This window comes from Schistosoma haematobium, chromosome 6, assembly GCF_000699445.3.
Source record: "Schistosoma haematobium chromosome 6, whole genome shotgun sequence".
In the NCBI taxonomy this organism is placed as follows: Eukaryota; Metazoa; Platyhelminthes; class Trematoda; order Strigeidida; family Schistosomatidae; genus Schistosoma; species Schistosoma haematobium.
The window spans coordinates 7,791,960-7,808,922 of NC_067201.1; the positions used below are offsets into that span (position 1 = coordinate 7,791,960).

Consider the following 16,963-nt stretch of genomic DNA (forward strand, 5'->3'; position numbering starts at 1 on the left):
TAGAGAAAAATAGTTTTTGTAAATAATCAATGATGACAGCTTTTTGACAAATAACTAATCCCATAATTTCCGCAAAACCCTATACTTGAATAATCACTTACTCATTAGTGACTAACTTCAAGAAACAAGTCCTGAAGTTCTAGTAAATAACCATGACCACTAAAGTTCAATCCTATCGAGTATGAAACAGTTATCCAACATAGGCAACGTTTAATGGTTGCACAATACATCTTGAATTGCTTGAAGTTAAACATTAACACGGTTGGGTACCGGATAAATGGTCTAGAGGTTAAGAGTTCGTACACGAAATCAGAGGCCTTGGGTCCAATTCCCGGTTGAGGAATTGTGAGTGAACACTGTCGAGGAGTCCTATACTAGGACGAAACATTTGCTCAATGTTTCCTTATTTTCAATGATTGTCTAACTGAAATTTAAAAATTATAAAAATTCTATAACTTCTATAAAATCCTATACTGAACATAAATAATACTCAAGTGAACTGGTTTCTTTCTCTCCATCTTTATTACTCCTTTTTTGACAATCATATGATGGAAAGAAAAGTCAATTTTCGATTGATTTACTCATTATGAGTTTTGGTTCAAGATTATTTCCGTTTTGACTCAAAGTATTTTTCATATATGTGATCTAATCCTAATTATTAATCAAAATGGGTGTACAATCAATATATAAATGAGTGTATTTTCTACTAGAATCGTTGTCGTCGTCGTCGTCGTGTTTTGGAGTTAACAAATCATCACTTATACCAGTCTTTGTGTTCTTACTTTCGCTTCGTGTGAATTGCAGAGGTCCCTCGTTCCGAGTATAATTGATAAGTGTTTCCGACATAACAATCAGTGACGATCAGATATAAAAAGTAGCATTAAAAAAAGCCAAGACAATAAGAATTCAAACGACAAATTATAACAGACAAAAATAATGAACAATAAACAAAAAATAGAGAATTCAATTAAACTTACTACTACATTTCCTTGAATTTCTTCATATTTTCTCCGTTTTACACTTGATCGTTTATCATGAACATTTTCTTTATTTTTACCAGTAAACCAATTAGAAATTGTTGAACAACCATGTGAATTAGGATTTATAGATGATATAGTCTCTAATGATTCAGGATTCATAGAACATATTGGTAATATAGGTGAAGGTGTTACTGTTTTCATTTTCAATTCATGATCATGATGTGATTTATGTTTAAAATGTGAAAAGAAACGACTAAATTTTCCATGTTTTTTATGTTTTATTGTTGTTATGTCATTATTTGCTTTAATGATTTCAGAATTATTCATTTATGGTTATGTTTAGCTAAGATTTACAAAGATTACTGTATTATTGTACAGTACGGTACTAAAAAATTGGTCGTGTGTACGTTGTACACTTTTCTAATATATGTGTGAGCACATGCAAATATGTGTTTGTAAGTGTATATATATGTATTTAGGTGTGTGTGTATATATGTGTGGGTGTTAAATTATATTCAAATGATCCACATATTAAAAAAAGGTGCATTATACACAGACACACTGACAGAAAAGAGAAACTATATTAAACATTTACTCAATAAATATACGTATATATCAATATATAAAAACTATACGGTTCCTCATTGTTCATTATCCAATTATGACTGAACACAGAACTCTTCCAAGAATAATAAAGATATGCCTTAATATACGCCCTATAAATGATTGATTTAACCAAGTATTGTACTATATTATTCTTTTATTTAATTTCCATGACAATTTCAATAATTATACTACTTAACAGTTAGTTTTAATTTTTTTCTTAAATTGAACTATTATACAATCACCAATGAAAGTAAAGTGTTTGGAAAACCAAATGTTTATTCGTTCATTGAATGTCATGTGTATTACTTAGAATTTAAGTATGAAGTGAGTAGTATTGAAATGGTAAGAAATGGAGGGAATCTATTCAATGAATCTAGTTTTAAGATAAGGGTAGCCATAAATGTGTACTGTTGAAGAGTTTCAAAAGTGAACTAAATAACCATCCACTATTCTCCAGTTATTATAAATGTTTTATGAATGACATTTATTTCTTATTAAGATTTATCCTCTAATAAGTCAGATAGATAGGAAAATTGGAAAGAATTGACGATCCATGTCTGTCTTTTTTTAGTGTACTGAGTAGGAAAGATTACGAATATTATTACATACCACCTTACAATAAGCCAATTTGGATACTTGTTGTTTTTTACATTATGGTTCAATGTACTCTGATTTGTTTGTATAGAAACTAAGTCTGTTTGAAATATAAAAACGATTTTGAACTGGTGATCATTGGTCTTTTGTTCTTCCTCTTCGTTCGGGGCCAAACGTTATGTACAGAGTATCGATTTCTCTCGTCCTATTTGCGTTTTTGTTATCTTAGGTTGTCTATGCGTATTAATCATTGTTAGGATAATTAACAACAGCCCATTGTCCATAATTCAAGATCACACTGATAATGATATAAAAATCATATTCATTGGACAAGATAGTGGCTATCTGGACTTAGTAGCTCAGTGTGGATTGTGTCATCGTTTAGAGTAACTGGCATTAGGTTTGAGTCGCAGTGTAAACATCAACAATTGAATATGGTAGATACATCCAACTGATGAATCTCAAACGGTACAAAACCTGTGACCTAGATTCCAATACTAGCTACATTCTATATTTCTCAAATAACTTGTGATATTCCAATAATACACAAAAGATGTCACACAAAAATGATCAAAAGTTAATTTTGAGTATCAACAATGGAAAAATTTAATTCCATAGTAAAGACGATATAAACTAGTTCATAGGTTTTTTTCAATTTAATCACTTCAATCTTCTGTGTACTGATTGCTCAGTTGATAGAATAAAAATTCTTAAAATGATGAATATGGTGACCAAACTGATACGTTCACCATTGGGCAAATCAATATCTGAGCTCACAACTTTTAATAAACAAAGCTATCAGCCTATTGGCTGTGTGATATACATGTATATCACGGACTGCTTTTATACAAAATATGTAAAAAAAATTGTAAGGCAATTCTCCAAGTATTTTACTAAAAAGAAAACTTCTACGGTTTTGATTTATAATAATAGACTGATCGATATTACTGTACAACACAAATTAACTTACAATGTAACTGAAACTTTCTTCAGTTTTTAAACATTGAATATCAACTCAGAAATTCTCATTACTGACTAATTTTGAGTGGTAATTCATCGAGTTCCAGTGAGTTACTATGGCCTATTGCGTTCAACTATGTCAATTGTGAGGCATTCGTCCATCAATGGCAATGAAGGATGGTTACACGATATTGATAGTTGGTTGGTGCAAAATATGTAAAATGATCAACGCCACCCCAGTGGTGAAGTTCATAATTTCAATTCTAGTCAGAGTTTAGGAAGCCCACTGCTGAAAATTCATATATTAGTCGAAACTGTTGTTTGGTGATTCCCAGTTTTCAATGGTTATTTAGTTATTATCAATTCGCAGTGTAAACAATAAGGAAATTTTTTTGGCATAAAACCTAAAATCTCTGGATTCATGTCTAAATAAGAAGCAGTTAGACATGTTGACTTCTGATAGATTTTAAAGTACGTTGGTTCTTAACTAGTAAATATACTGAAATCAACATACTGAATTAGAAGTTTGATGCTTAGGTCATTTGACAATCAATAGATATAATACGGTAAACTTTATCGACCAATGAGGAAAATATGTCATCAACTGTTAGTTGAGATATTAAGGCAATTAAAATATGTATTTACAGGGATATTCCATGTACTGGAATGACAAGCTAACATGTTATATTGTCTCAGTTTCTAGTTCTAATTTGCGAATTAGTTCGACTTCAATTATATTGCTGATGTATAAACTGACTAGATTTTTATTGACCAAGTTGTAATAATAATTCGTTTTAAGTAAGTCAAATAAGTGAATAGATTGTACCTTGTCAAGAAAATGATTATCCATAATAATTACTTGGTAAATCGGTATTGTTGTTCTGTTTAACTATGTGATGACATGAACCAATTACTGAACAATAAGTGACCTCATGTTTATCTAGTCCTTAAGGTTGGTTAACTTAAATTGATCTAGTTACAATGTGCCAGTCATTAATCTAAATGACTTAACATTTCATAGACTATACTTAGACGTTAACTAGAGAAGATCCACTCAGATTGTTGACACTGGTTCAAATCTCACAGAAAGCATCAATCCTCTAAAGGATAATGAGTGATAAAGTGAGTAAACAGGGGCTTTTTGAGAATTGCCTCCAACTATCTAAGACCGAAAAAAACCTCGAACTTCATTATGTTTAATTCATTGAATTTTTACACCGACACTATACAATGAACAATACGAAATACTAGAAGGAATTGATAATTTACTATTCTAATAACTTATTTCCTATTGTTATTAACATAGAAAAAAAAAAGAACAACCACATTTAAACAATCGAATTTGTTAGGAATAGGTAATTCTAATGATTCGTTATCATCACATTTTTTTTATTCAGCTGATCATTACTACTGATATATCGTTAAGATCGATTGGATGTAATAAAGGTTTTAAAAATAATCAATATATTTTACCTTTTCCAGGATATACTTAGTGTCGATCAGATCGATTTTATAGTGTTCTACATATATACATATAATGTTTTACACTGAAATTATTGATTATACGGAAATTAACTATTCACTAAATGTAATAACAGTCGTGTTTGAAGTAAAATTTAGTTTTAAGGTCATTTGAGTAGTTTTGAAGTGAAAATAATTCATTCTTTTTGGTAACATCAGATTAAACTTAAGTCACTAACCAGATGAATGTTATTTTCTAACCACTTAACAGACAAACTTTTGAAGGAATCTTACATTTTAATTATTCTAGATTTTATCTTATTTCGAAGTAAAAAAAAACAAGATCATATAAATATATAATCGGTAATTTATTGATTAAAAGCTTTTTAACTACCAATGAATACTAGAATAGAAATGAGCTTATATGTGACGATAGATCGGCAAGACTATGATTTATGGACGACTTTTATAGGGACTCGGAAGTGATCTTGAGCAACTCTACGCATTTATTAGATCCAAGATAGGGTTACAAATTAGTGTAAGGGATTAGGAACTAGAATTGATATTTTCATCACGAATTGGCATTCACTATAATGTCAAAATGCTGGTTAGCCATATGGATAAACAAACGTCGTGTCAAGATTCTCCATCTGATTGGTTCATCTATAAGTTATCGTCCCGCCATGATAACGAGTGGCTTGTAGTGTAACTGGCTGGAATCAGCCTGTATTAAATTATTGATTGATAAGGATGACTTTCAGTTCTCTTACTAAGAACACACTGGACCCTAAATATTGGAAAGCACGTTGTAGTGGTGCTATTTTTCTCAGCATGCTTACGTCTTCCTACCAGAAACATCTTCATGATTACATGATTGATAACTATTCTTTTGTACATTCAGGTAATAACTTTGTGCCCGAAAATGCTATCACCTCTGATTGTGCTATCTGTTAGGATCAAAAGCGTCACATTATTGTTAACATGTGACATATATTCAATCAATACAGTTTATGAACATTCTTCTCAAACGGTGAATTCTCATTTTTTAAATGTTATATTCTCTTCGTATGCGACAAATTTTGAGCATTGTGACCCATCACTACCCATTGGTCACTATAGCCAAATTGATCCCAAACAAGTAGTCTGCACCTGACATGGATCAGTCTGACAAACACTGAAATGTTTGGGTCCGATTTTTCATAGCTTTCTCCTTACTTGCTCCCACCCTATGCCAGGTGGTTTGAGTTAGAAACAACACATGTCCACGAAGGTTCACAGTCACATTAGTCACTTTGCCCTATTTATCTAGTACCCTATGCCGTATTTCTACATTATTTTGAAGAGACACTGGCAACTTGACCAATAGAGTTCAACCAACACTATTAGAACTTGACATAAGTGGTTCTGGCTACGATTGAATAATCAATCAATTGTAGGTACATCTCGGTCATGGTCGACGTAGCTCAGTGGAAACATCTCTGCTAATCATACACACATGAAGAGTGATGGATATACAGCAACCAATGTAATGATTTAAAATAACCAAAAAGTATATTAAATAGTATAAGTATTCAAAAAAGGAAGTTCATAATATACACCGATAATAAAGCGACACATATCAATCTCACATTAAACGCCTTTCACCGCCCCACCCTCATTCTCAAAAAGAAACCAGATAAATAACTAGAACAAAAAACGGATAGGTGCATGTATTAAAAGCTGTGACAAATTTTCCCCGTTTAAATCATAATCCAAATATAGAAACTGATAAGAATGTAATAACAATATTATCATGTATATAAACATGTTTCATAAAAAATACGGGGATAGTTGTAGTCTTAGAGTAGTAGTAGTGCATAAGAGATTATTCACAGCCATGTGGTAAATTATGGTTCAACTGATTGAATTTCAAAATAGTAAGATTATTTGTAAAATTATACAAGATGGATAGATGTATTGTTTGTTGTTGTTGTTTTTGTCGTCACCACTCAAAATAAACTTGTTGAAAATGGAACGAATGAAGTAAAAAGTTAAAATGAGATGAAAGTAGATCTCACATATTAAAACAGAAAGAAAAATTGATAAAACGATAATTTTGCTACTCAAATGACCGGAAGTAGTTGTAGTTAAAGAGAGAAATTTAAGAGAAATAGAGAAAAAGAATTAGAAATGATACAAAATAACATTGTATCTTCATGTTGATTGTTGTGCTCATGCTTTATAAAGTACGTAATTGATAATCACCGTTTTGTGTAATATAACGTACCCATGGAAGTGCGTGATAACCAGATTTTTCAATAATTTTTAAGTGATGAACCTAAATAATAATAATAACAATCATGATAATAATAATATATCCCGATGACATTTTGCGACTTCATGTAAGTCACCTCTTCAGAGTCCAGTCCCGTAACAGATAACAATTTTATGGAAAAAATCGAACACATATGACGAAATCCATCATTTTAAATGACTTTTGAATTGATCAAATGTTGATTTCAGATTGGGTACCATTGGAAACTAGAGAGTACTGGGTATCTCTTTCCTACTAGCATGAAATTACTCAGAAGTCATCAATGGGCTATATCGCTAATCGATTGAAGTTTAAATTGTGCCATTGGATATCGAACCGACGGTTCTAGTGCTTAAGTGTTCACCACGAGACATGAAGGTCCTGGGTTCGACGTCTGGATAGATTGTGTGGAAGCATTAGTGATCTCACCCCACACTAACATAAAATAGCTGCCTGATAGCTCTTTGACTTTCAGTGGTATGCCAACTGAGATCGATATGCAATAAATGCAGCTTGCAAACTTAGAAATAGTTTAAAACATCAACGGGCTCCACTTAATCAGTCATTAATAGTCAGGAAGCACTCCTCAGGACTAGATGCTTGCGGCAATGCCAGGGGTCGAACCGAGGAAAGCCATGTTTAGAGGTGAGAGCACTACTTTAAGACTATGACTTAGTTCGTAGCTAATGGTTCGCATCTCCAAATTCAGTTAACTCGCAATATTATTTCAGTAGTTTGTTCATAAGTAATTATTGAGATTTTAAACATCCTATTACTAATGAGTAGTTATTCCATAAAACAGTAAATATTTTAATGGACCAGTTACCTTTCAAGAACTATATACAAGCGCAAAAAACCAACCGAGTTCAAGGAGAGATGATTACACTGAGTCAGTTGAATTAAAAGTAATCTAGGTTTCAAATTTGAAAAACAGAATGCTTCTGTGAAACTGTTCACCAGTCTATTTTAAACTCAATAATATCAGTTTTGTTGAAGGAACTGACATCAATTACGTATCATTAAAAGCCAAAAAGTACTGAAAAGGTGTTTCGCCCTAATGTGGGACTCATCGAGAGTGGACCCATATGATATCACCATGTTTTAAACAGGCAAAGGATACATCTGACAGCCTTAACATAACAATTATTTATAGATAGTTCCTTCAGTCTAATATGTAACAAGCACCGTAGTGGTCAGTGACCTAAGAGTTGTGGCTTAGGGATTATCTGGATGGTTGGATTTCAAACACAAGATATAAACTTATTCTGCTTACTTTGCACTGAGTATACAGATAAATTTTTTTAGTCTAGAGAGGGATAAAAATAATTATTTATAATGTCATTAGAGTACTTCTATGTAAGAAAGATACCATCACAAACCTGTAAACCAGACACAGTGAAATATGGTATTTCGAATTTCACAGTTATTGGTGGTCTAGACTCCACATCTTGACCCCCTTCCACAGAAGGCAAACCAAAACTGGCTCTTAATATGTATTCTTTACCACCGGGAAAGCTGCGTATTGTCCAAACAACAACGTTTGTCTCGGGAACATACTTCGCACTACCCATTGTTGTTTTAAATCTTGGTGAGTCAACATCTGACGGAACTGGAACATGAATTTCAACTTGATTCGCTGTACTTCGACGTTTGAATTGTGCTTTAGCCTTTTAAGTTATAAAAAATAGCAGAAAAATTAAACAAAAGAAGAATTAGCAATTGTTCGGCCGAAGTAGTACTGGTGATTCAGCGTAGTGGTTAGAGCACTTGGTTGTTAACCACAATACAATAGGTCACAGGTTTCAACTCAGGTTTGGGAAGCCTGGTAGTAGTAACATCTTATCAAAACAGAATGCATTAAAATTGAGTACTCTGTAGGTGAGTTGTAGTGAGGTAAAGCAGTAGTGATTAAACGGTTGAAAGTCTAATTTTAACTACTAATCTCAATTCACTTATTCTGGGGTTTTGGGCAACCGAAAAATTGTAACTCCAAGTCTAGAAGATGAAGTTGTACATGGTTACAAAGTTACATTATAAACAGTGTAAGATTACTTTTGGTCATATATACTGCTAGTGGAGCATTTCATAGCAAAATCTCATGCAATTTAATCTTTTTGTATACAATAAATTGATGACAAAAAGTGACAATATATTTTCAAAATAATATTTAGGAAGACACCTTTGTTGTATTTTCTTAAACAGAGAAATATAAAAAGTAGTAAGTTCCCAAAAGGAATTAAAATAACTGAGACTAAACATCAAAGGGGATATCGAAAGCCAGGTATTTAGATAATTGGATTCATCACTTGAGAGAATTTAGTTTTGATAACACTAAACTATGATGCATTGAGGTACATTTCATGTTTGAGGGCTAATGGCACTCACCAGTTGCGTAAACTGAACTAGCGACTGAAAATCGAATACTTTAACCAATAAGCCACCACTCCAAAAAACAAAACTTGAACTTTTTAAAAGCATTCTGACTATTCAGACTATGTAAACAATTCTTAAGATTAAATTATATATATAATCTTCATTTTGTTGATAACGGTTTATTGGATTATTAATGAAGTCGAAATCTTGTCCATTGTGTTGAAAAAAATCAGCTGAAAGAGTTAGAAACATAGAAAACTATTACTAGGCCAAATCAACTATAAAACTAGACACTATGGATATATATATATATATATATATATATATATATATATATATAAATTGGTAGGGCGAGCAATGACTTAATTGATTGGAGTGCAAATGACATATGAGGTGATTTTCTCCAAAGATCTGTGACAAGTAAACATGCCTTGAGAAGAAATGACTAGCTGCATGATATTGTAAATGTGTTCACAAAATTAAATTATGCAAATCTGGTTGTAAAGAAATCATATGAAAAACGGTGTATTCATAAATTATTTTTATGGTCAAATGAATCTATATCAGAAGTCTTTGCGTGTTCACTATACGTTGTTGGATTCAGGATTTTCAGTACCAACAAGTCAGATAAGTATATCCACTGAAATATAATAGTTATCAATAACTGGGAGGCTTCATTTAGAGTGGTCAATAATTCTCCTATAAATAGTCAACAAGCTGGGTTGATATTTACTCTAAACATATGAAAACATTTACCCAATATTTTGTGGGGATGAGAATTTGAATTTGCAAAAACATTTTTCGAGCAGACAGTTAAGGTAAGCTCATGCAACACAGATAAGTATCGCAGAGTTAGCTACTTCATTGGACGAAAGCCTTCTTTACAACGACGACTAATATGGAAATGTTGGTCGACTTATTTGACTTCAAAAATACTATTTTATTCGGATAGCGTGTCGTTGTGTTACCATCACAAAGCATTTTTTTAGGTACAATACTTTACTCAACTAATCCCGAACCAGAACATAAAGTGGAAAAGAACGGGAATAGCTAGTCCGAAAAGTAAAATATATTTTACAAACGTTAGCGTTTATACAAGATGTACATAGGGGTTTAGCGTCTTCTAAAGCCATCCATTGGTGTTGATTGATCCATTTTCAACTAATCAATGTGCTTTCGCATGATCATGGTTTTTAAGTGTGTATTAACCAAGAATCTATTAGGCTAACACATTGACCCAGTGCCTGAAAATCGACCTAACAGCCAGGCCTTAATAGAGTTGAGAATGAGTGACCTACAAATCAAATTCCTCCAATCGCCTATGGCATTTTATTACTTATTTTGTTCATATAAAAATCAGCTGACTAGTAATCTTTTTTTTATTTCAAGTCATTTGAGGGCTTAAGTCAATGATACAATCTCGTAAGGAAACTAAAATTTGGCCACATTATACCATTGCTTTCATCTGCCAACTAATATTCTATTCGCAAAATTGATTGATCGCTGGGTGAGTGAAACAATCTGTGATGATGGGATGCTGATCAATAAACATCTACCGGCGTCTTGAACAATGTGAAGTTTTTTGAGGAGTAGTTGTACTGGTCTGTTGGCCCAGCAACATTGACCAGACTGTTCTGCCATCCATCGTCAGTGAAGATTGATCCCTTTAACGAGGTGGAAGTCCGCAGGGAACTTCAACTTCTGAAGCGCCACAAATTATCAGGCCCAGATGACTTACCTCCTAACATTTTTAAAGATGGTGGCGACTTTCTGGTTATGGAACTGACTGAGTTATTTACAAAGATATGGTAATTAGAGAGTGTTCCAACATCATGGAATGAGTAGATAGTTGTTCCTATCTTTAAAGAGGATTCACGTCGTTTTCGCAACAACTATCGGGGGATAAGTCTACTTCTGATAGCGTTTAAACTAATGGCTTCCATCATACTTTGTAGATTGTCCAAAACCCGAGAAAGATTGACTCGCGAGGAGCAAACTGGCTTCGGTTCTGGCCAAGGATGTGTTGATCATATCTTCAACCTTCATCAAATGTTAGAACACTATCATACTTATTACAGGCCAACAATCATGTTTCTTAACATTAGGGACGCCTTCGATTCGTTAGACAGGACTGTTCTCTGGGATTGTCTATCGTGAAAGGGTGTGCCTGAGAAGCTTATTAACATCTTAAAAGCCCTATATACTAACACCTCAAGCAGAGTGATGGCATATAACCACCTCTCTCCACTGTTCTATTCAAGCGATGGGGTTAAACAGAGTTCCCTAATCTCACCATTCCTCTTTAACTTTGTCATCGATGACGTTCTGGAAACAGCTCTGATGGATGTGGGTAATAGTGGTGTGCACCTGATGCCTGGAGAAAGACTTTTAGACCTTGAGTATGCGGATGATATTGTCTTACTGTGTGATAATACCCAAGCCATCCAATCCGAACTTAATCAGTTGGCAGTCAGTGTCTTTAGGTATGGCATATACCCTGCACCTTCCAAGTGCAAAATACTTTAACAAGACTGGCAGGACCCAGAATCTGCACCTACCCTGAGTATTTAGCAGATAGAAGTCGAGAAGTTCGTGTATCTGAGTAAGCGCTGGTGGTGGCGTGAGTGATGAAATCAATCCACGTATAGTGAAAACCAGAACGGCTTATACCAATCTGGGCCATCTAAGGTGCCTTCGTGATGTTAATCTGGTTATAAAAGGTTGGACCTACAACGCGTCGGTGAGAGCAGTTTTGCTCTATGCTTGTAAAACCGAGCCTCTCCGAGTTGATGTTAGACGGCTGTGTTTGAGCATCGTTGTCTCCGAAGGATTGCTGACATCCCGTAGCAACACCATGTTAATAATGCAGAGGTTCAGCGTCATATGTTCGGACACAGAGATGATAATTCGATTGGTGTCGCTATCTTGAAACATCGACTTCGGTGGTTTGGACATGTTTTACGAATGTCGTCTCAGAGAATTCCACGTCGTGCGTTATTATCCGACGCTGGGACCGGTTGTAGAAAGCGGAGAGGTGGTCAGTGTGTGGTGACGTGGTGTAGGAGAAAGCTGTACAAGATTGGCTTCTGTTGGTCCTTCACGACTCCCTGGTTGGGATCCTAGATATAGTGTAACATAGTGTTTAGAGACGTTAGCCGAATAGAAGCCAATGACGATCCTGCTGTAACTTTCTTCACAAAAGTGGACGAAAGGATTCTTTCTGTTTGTATTTTTCCTAACCGAATTGTTTCTCCCATTATTATTATTATTTCATTCTAATACACTAATTTTTGTCTGTTGTTGTTCTTCTTTTTATTATACGCACCTTACATTATCTCTTGACAACCCCATTGTTATTGTGTGGAGCATATGTATTTGGTGCCTCTTTGTACCAATGGTTATTTTCAAATAAATAAATAAAAGTGAACAATGCCATACCTGTCAGGTCCTTTTCAATGTAGATCGAATTCTATCGACCAAGTTAAAATGTGACTACTAGTATACGTTACACGAAATTGCATGCACTATGTTCAGATGTAAGGTGGTGATTGGATGTAGTCGACATGAAACCCTGGACCCAAGTTTCGTGTTATTTGGCACTCGTCAGCAAAATGTACCTGTAATCTTGAGGGAACTGATGCTTACTGGTGGATGCGACCCCCTTGGACTTAGCTTCAGTCAGAGATGTTACAACCAGTCTATCTGGGCCGCGACTGACCTGTTGTATGACTGAGATCTGCACTAAGAAGGACCTGACACACATGACATTGGTCACCACCCAGTGATCAATCAATTGTAAATACATCTGTCCTACAGGTCAGTCGCGACCCGGATAAATCAGTGATAACTAATATGGTTAGCAAATTATAAGTAGGCTAATGAGGTCAATCCTTGGTAAACAAAAGCGACCTGAAGGATAAGTGTCTAGAAATGGATTGATTACCTAAGGGGTAGAGTTGCATGTAAATAAATGAGTACTTGTGCATTTTATTCGGTAGCTCAATAGACTTTCTCATCTACTCTTGTCTTCTCGCTCAAGCAGTTAGGTAGGGGGTTAGCACGTAGCACATCGTGTATCAGTATCAGATTTAGGACACCGCCCATCATAACAGTAACGTCTCTGATCGTGAAGCTGAGTTAGACGGGATCAAATCCGCTAAGGAGCATCAGTTCCCTCAAGGTTACATGTACACCTTACTGACGAGTGTCGAATAACACAAAACCCGGGTCCAGGGTTTTCTGTCGACTGCATCCAAACACTAGTTCACATTGTATTTATTTATTCCAACAATCAAAAACTTCATCTCATATAAAGAACAGTTTGTTACTTAAAAAATAAGGTGCTAATTGAGAATTTGCTGTTATGAACAACCTAACTAGAGTTAGTCGAAAGTAAAAGTTTAACACTGTACTGACCATGCATACCTTACCACTTTCATGAACTTATAATACAATCTAACGATTTCTTAGTATTGTGAATATTATACTCCCTACTGAGTCTTGATAGTTCGTATATGTCAACTGGGACTTCAAACAACTATCTTGTAAACTAATCACTGTCAATATTAAACATAAAATTTAAAGTATTTTAAGTAGAGCTGGATGGTGAATAGCCATGTAATCCAGGGCGAGCGTCTCGTCCTGTTTGGGGACTCATCGACTGGATGTACCTGGACCCCAACATTTGAAGAAACAAATATAGAATATATATCAAAATAGTAAAGTATGCATGAATTTACCTTCACCATATACTCCATACGGCTATGTGCATGTTTCTCAATTATTGCTTCTACCCAGATCAGAGGTTTAACCTAGATTTAAAAAGAAATTAACATAAAATATATAGGTTATAGAGATACACAGTTTTTATGACTATTACATAAACGAACCTAGTGAAGGCTACTGATAATAAGGTTATGATAAACGATGTACGATACAGTGTAGGGAACCTGAAGAATGATAATTATTTCATTTAAATAGTGAAGCTGATGAAAACATTTTATAATTTCGTTCTATTTAAAATCGTGATTCAGTGGTTTAATCATATACCATGCATTTAGGTCTCACTAAATTATCCTGATTTAAAAGACTAAGTATAATTAACATCCCTTGCGCAACAAAAGGATGTCGACCAGTATATCAACGTATATAAGGTCTTTAAGCTACATATAGGTTTAGATAGGGGGTAAGAATAATATATGACTTGACACAGTAGAATGTAAGTCCAAGTTGACATATTTTTCGTCAGTAAACCTAGAAAAATTATTCGTCAAATTTAATTATTTAAAATACAGATTTTGGTACAAAAAACGTAAAATAAATTGTCTCATGAATTGATGCTATGGTGGAGATACGTTAGGTCAAATAATGGTAGTAACATTAATCCAGTTTCTTTAACAAATGTTTGCCTTTCCTCACACATTTCCATTATAATTAAATCCTAGCCTGAATAAACATCTCGAGATGCACATCATTTCCAAATGAACATATGAAGTTTATTTCCCTTAAACTAACTGTTTATAATGAAACTGCACGATGATTGACAATAATGTCTGTTTTGGAGTATATATGACATATTTTGTCTGCTATAGATTTGTACTCATGATCTGTGTAATACAGTAATTTTCAAAAATAACAACTAGATGGTATCTGCGCTGACCGGTGACCAGGCATAACATTTACACCTGTCAGGAATGTTGATTTTTTTCGCAGAACCGATGCTGAGATAAGGTGCATTGGTCTTTCACCTTTAAACTACCAATATGGTTAAAACAGTAATTGTTGCTCGAGTAGGTTACCAAAACCGTTGGCTAACACGAATAGAATACATGTATCGAAACGCTTTAAAACATAGTTATCTCCACAGATATCAATTTAATGATAATCTATCAAGTGAATATTTAAGTCCCATGATGGACAAACAAAATTTCTAATGATGACAAATAAAACACTTACATGGGTGTTGAGCCTGTAAGACATAAGTTCAAATTCACCATCTGGAGGGATAAAAGAGATTGTTCGATCATTTTCAAATCTTGACAGCCTAACACATTGATGGAATTTCACATCTTCCAGTTCTACAGCTTTGCCTTTATCGCCTATGTAAAAAAATATTGGACGGTAAAGGTCGAGCAAACTACTTACGTCCGATGTTTTCAAATCTGACTTTATCATTCACTCCCAAGCGGAGCTCAGGCATTCCAGAGAGATAAACACGAAGTTTTATGCTCCCCACAATCTCGCTGCGCAAAACGTTGCCAGTGGAGCTCACCTAGCATTTTAAATATCAAGCAATTTGGGCATACTAATAGATTCACAGACTCAACAACATCCAAGAAAACTTCATTTTTTCGATACTTTACATTTTCCGAGCGCCAGGATACAGCATTTGTAACAGCAACTGGAGGACGTGGAGCCACTTCTAGTTTGTGGCTCTCTTGTGTAATATATTCCTGAAGGATTTTTGTGTCAGTTGTCTGTGGATAACCAAAGTCCATAATTTCATCTAACAGTTCGTATGTGATAACAAAGTTATCACGAATACTCTCTTCTTCGAATTCCCCAAAATATTCAAGAAATATCTGCGTTGATGAGAAAACCAAGAAACTTACACTGACGAGTTTATACAGAAAAGCAAGAACCATTGCTACATTGGCGTTTTTGCGAGTTAAGCATACCAAATACAAGTAGTTGTATTTAACATAAGTGAATGTTATTTCCCCTAATTGTAAAACTGGAATAAGACTGCCTTCCTCTTCACGCTCCATTGCAACAGGCATAAACTTTTCAATGGCACTAGTTTCGACATCACCACGATAATTCCTATGAATGAGCACTTTTCCTTTGTTGTCTAAAATATATAATGCTGACACAACCATATCGTAGCGCTAAAGACAAGTTAGGCGCTAGTCGTCAGTAGGATAGGAAGTCACCCAACCTACATTAATCCCTATAATTTATATTACTGTGTAGAACCACTGTCGCTTTAAATTAATAGTGTCTATTACTATTAAAAACGTACGTAATTCATCTTGGCTTTTGAACGGACCTTAATAACTTACACAGGATGTGACCGTTGAGTCATTTTTACTTTCATAACTACTCTCTTGTTCTCATAGAAAATCACGACATTCAGCACACGCACATGTCTTATTTTTGTTTCCCTGTTTTTTACACTGATATTCCTCCCGAATATATGCCTGTCACTTATTATTATACATAGTTCCTGTCTCTTTGACAACATATGCACTATCGATTTCGAGCTACAATAACATTCGTAATGAATATTATAGCGACTTAACACAGTTTCGTCTTCTCGCTTTCCTCCTCCTTTCGTTTCTCTTATTGTTTGTCGACGGTAAAAATCGTATGAAGTATACGTATCTTAAATTCATTCTCATTTTTGACCTATACTGTTGTTCTCTAACACGAACTAAGTCAATAATTGTATACAGTGGTAGTTGGTATGTATATTTCGTCAACATCCTCATTCGATCAATGGTCTCCAAAAACGTATCAACAGAAATTTCTGGTATCACCTGTTCCGGTAGATAATTCTAGTAATTCAATACTTTACGCTATAAACGAAACCCCAGATATGAACGCATTTCTTTAGAATGTTCTGTCAAATGATAATTTCAAGAAGGGAGAAATAGGCAAGACATATTAGCATCAGGAACATTATTCCGTATACTGT

At 34.4% G+C, this 16,963-nt stretch overlaps 2 protein-coding genes across 3 annotated transcripts in view; both read right to left on the reverse strand.

The window, feature by feature from the left end:
- Window positions 1-1,372, reverse strand: part of MS3_00008431 (uncharacterized protein) — a 105,257-nt gene extending 103,885 nt beyond the window's left edge. Inside the window, exon 1 of the mRNA XM_051216772.1 lies at window positions 978-1,372. Within this exon, the coding sequence (XP_051065385.1) occupies window positions 978-1,307 (330 nt within the window). The 5' untranslated portion in view covers window positions 1,308-1,372. The remainder of the gene's footprint in view (window positions 1-977) is intronic.
- Window positions 1,373-4,628: 3,256 nt separating this feature from the next.
- Window positions 4,629-16,171, reverse strand: AP1M1_1 (AP-1 complex subunit mu-1). 2 transcript variants are annotated; one of them, XM_051216774.1, is made up of 6 exons: window positions 15,573-16,171; window positions 15,412-15,538; window positions 15,223-15,365; window positions 14,007-14,078; window positions 8,274-8,561; window positions 6,152-6,918 (listed from the first exon to the last, which is right to left on the reverse strand). In XM_051216774.1, the coding sequence occupies exons 1-6, from the start codon at window positions 16,143-16,145 to the stop codon at window positions 6,820-6,822; spliced, it is 1,302 nt and encodes a 433-aa protein (XP_051065387.1). In that variant the 5' UTR covers window positions 16,146-16,171; the 3' UTR covers window positions 6,152-6,819. The 2 variants fall into 2 exon arrangements, with proteins under 2 accessions (XP_051065386.1, XP_051065387.1); XM_051216773.1 differs by having other exon boundaries at window positions 4,629-8,561; window positions 9,280-14,078.
- Between the last annotated feature and the right edge of the window lie 792 nt (window positions 16,172-16,963).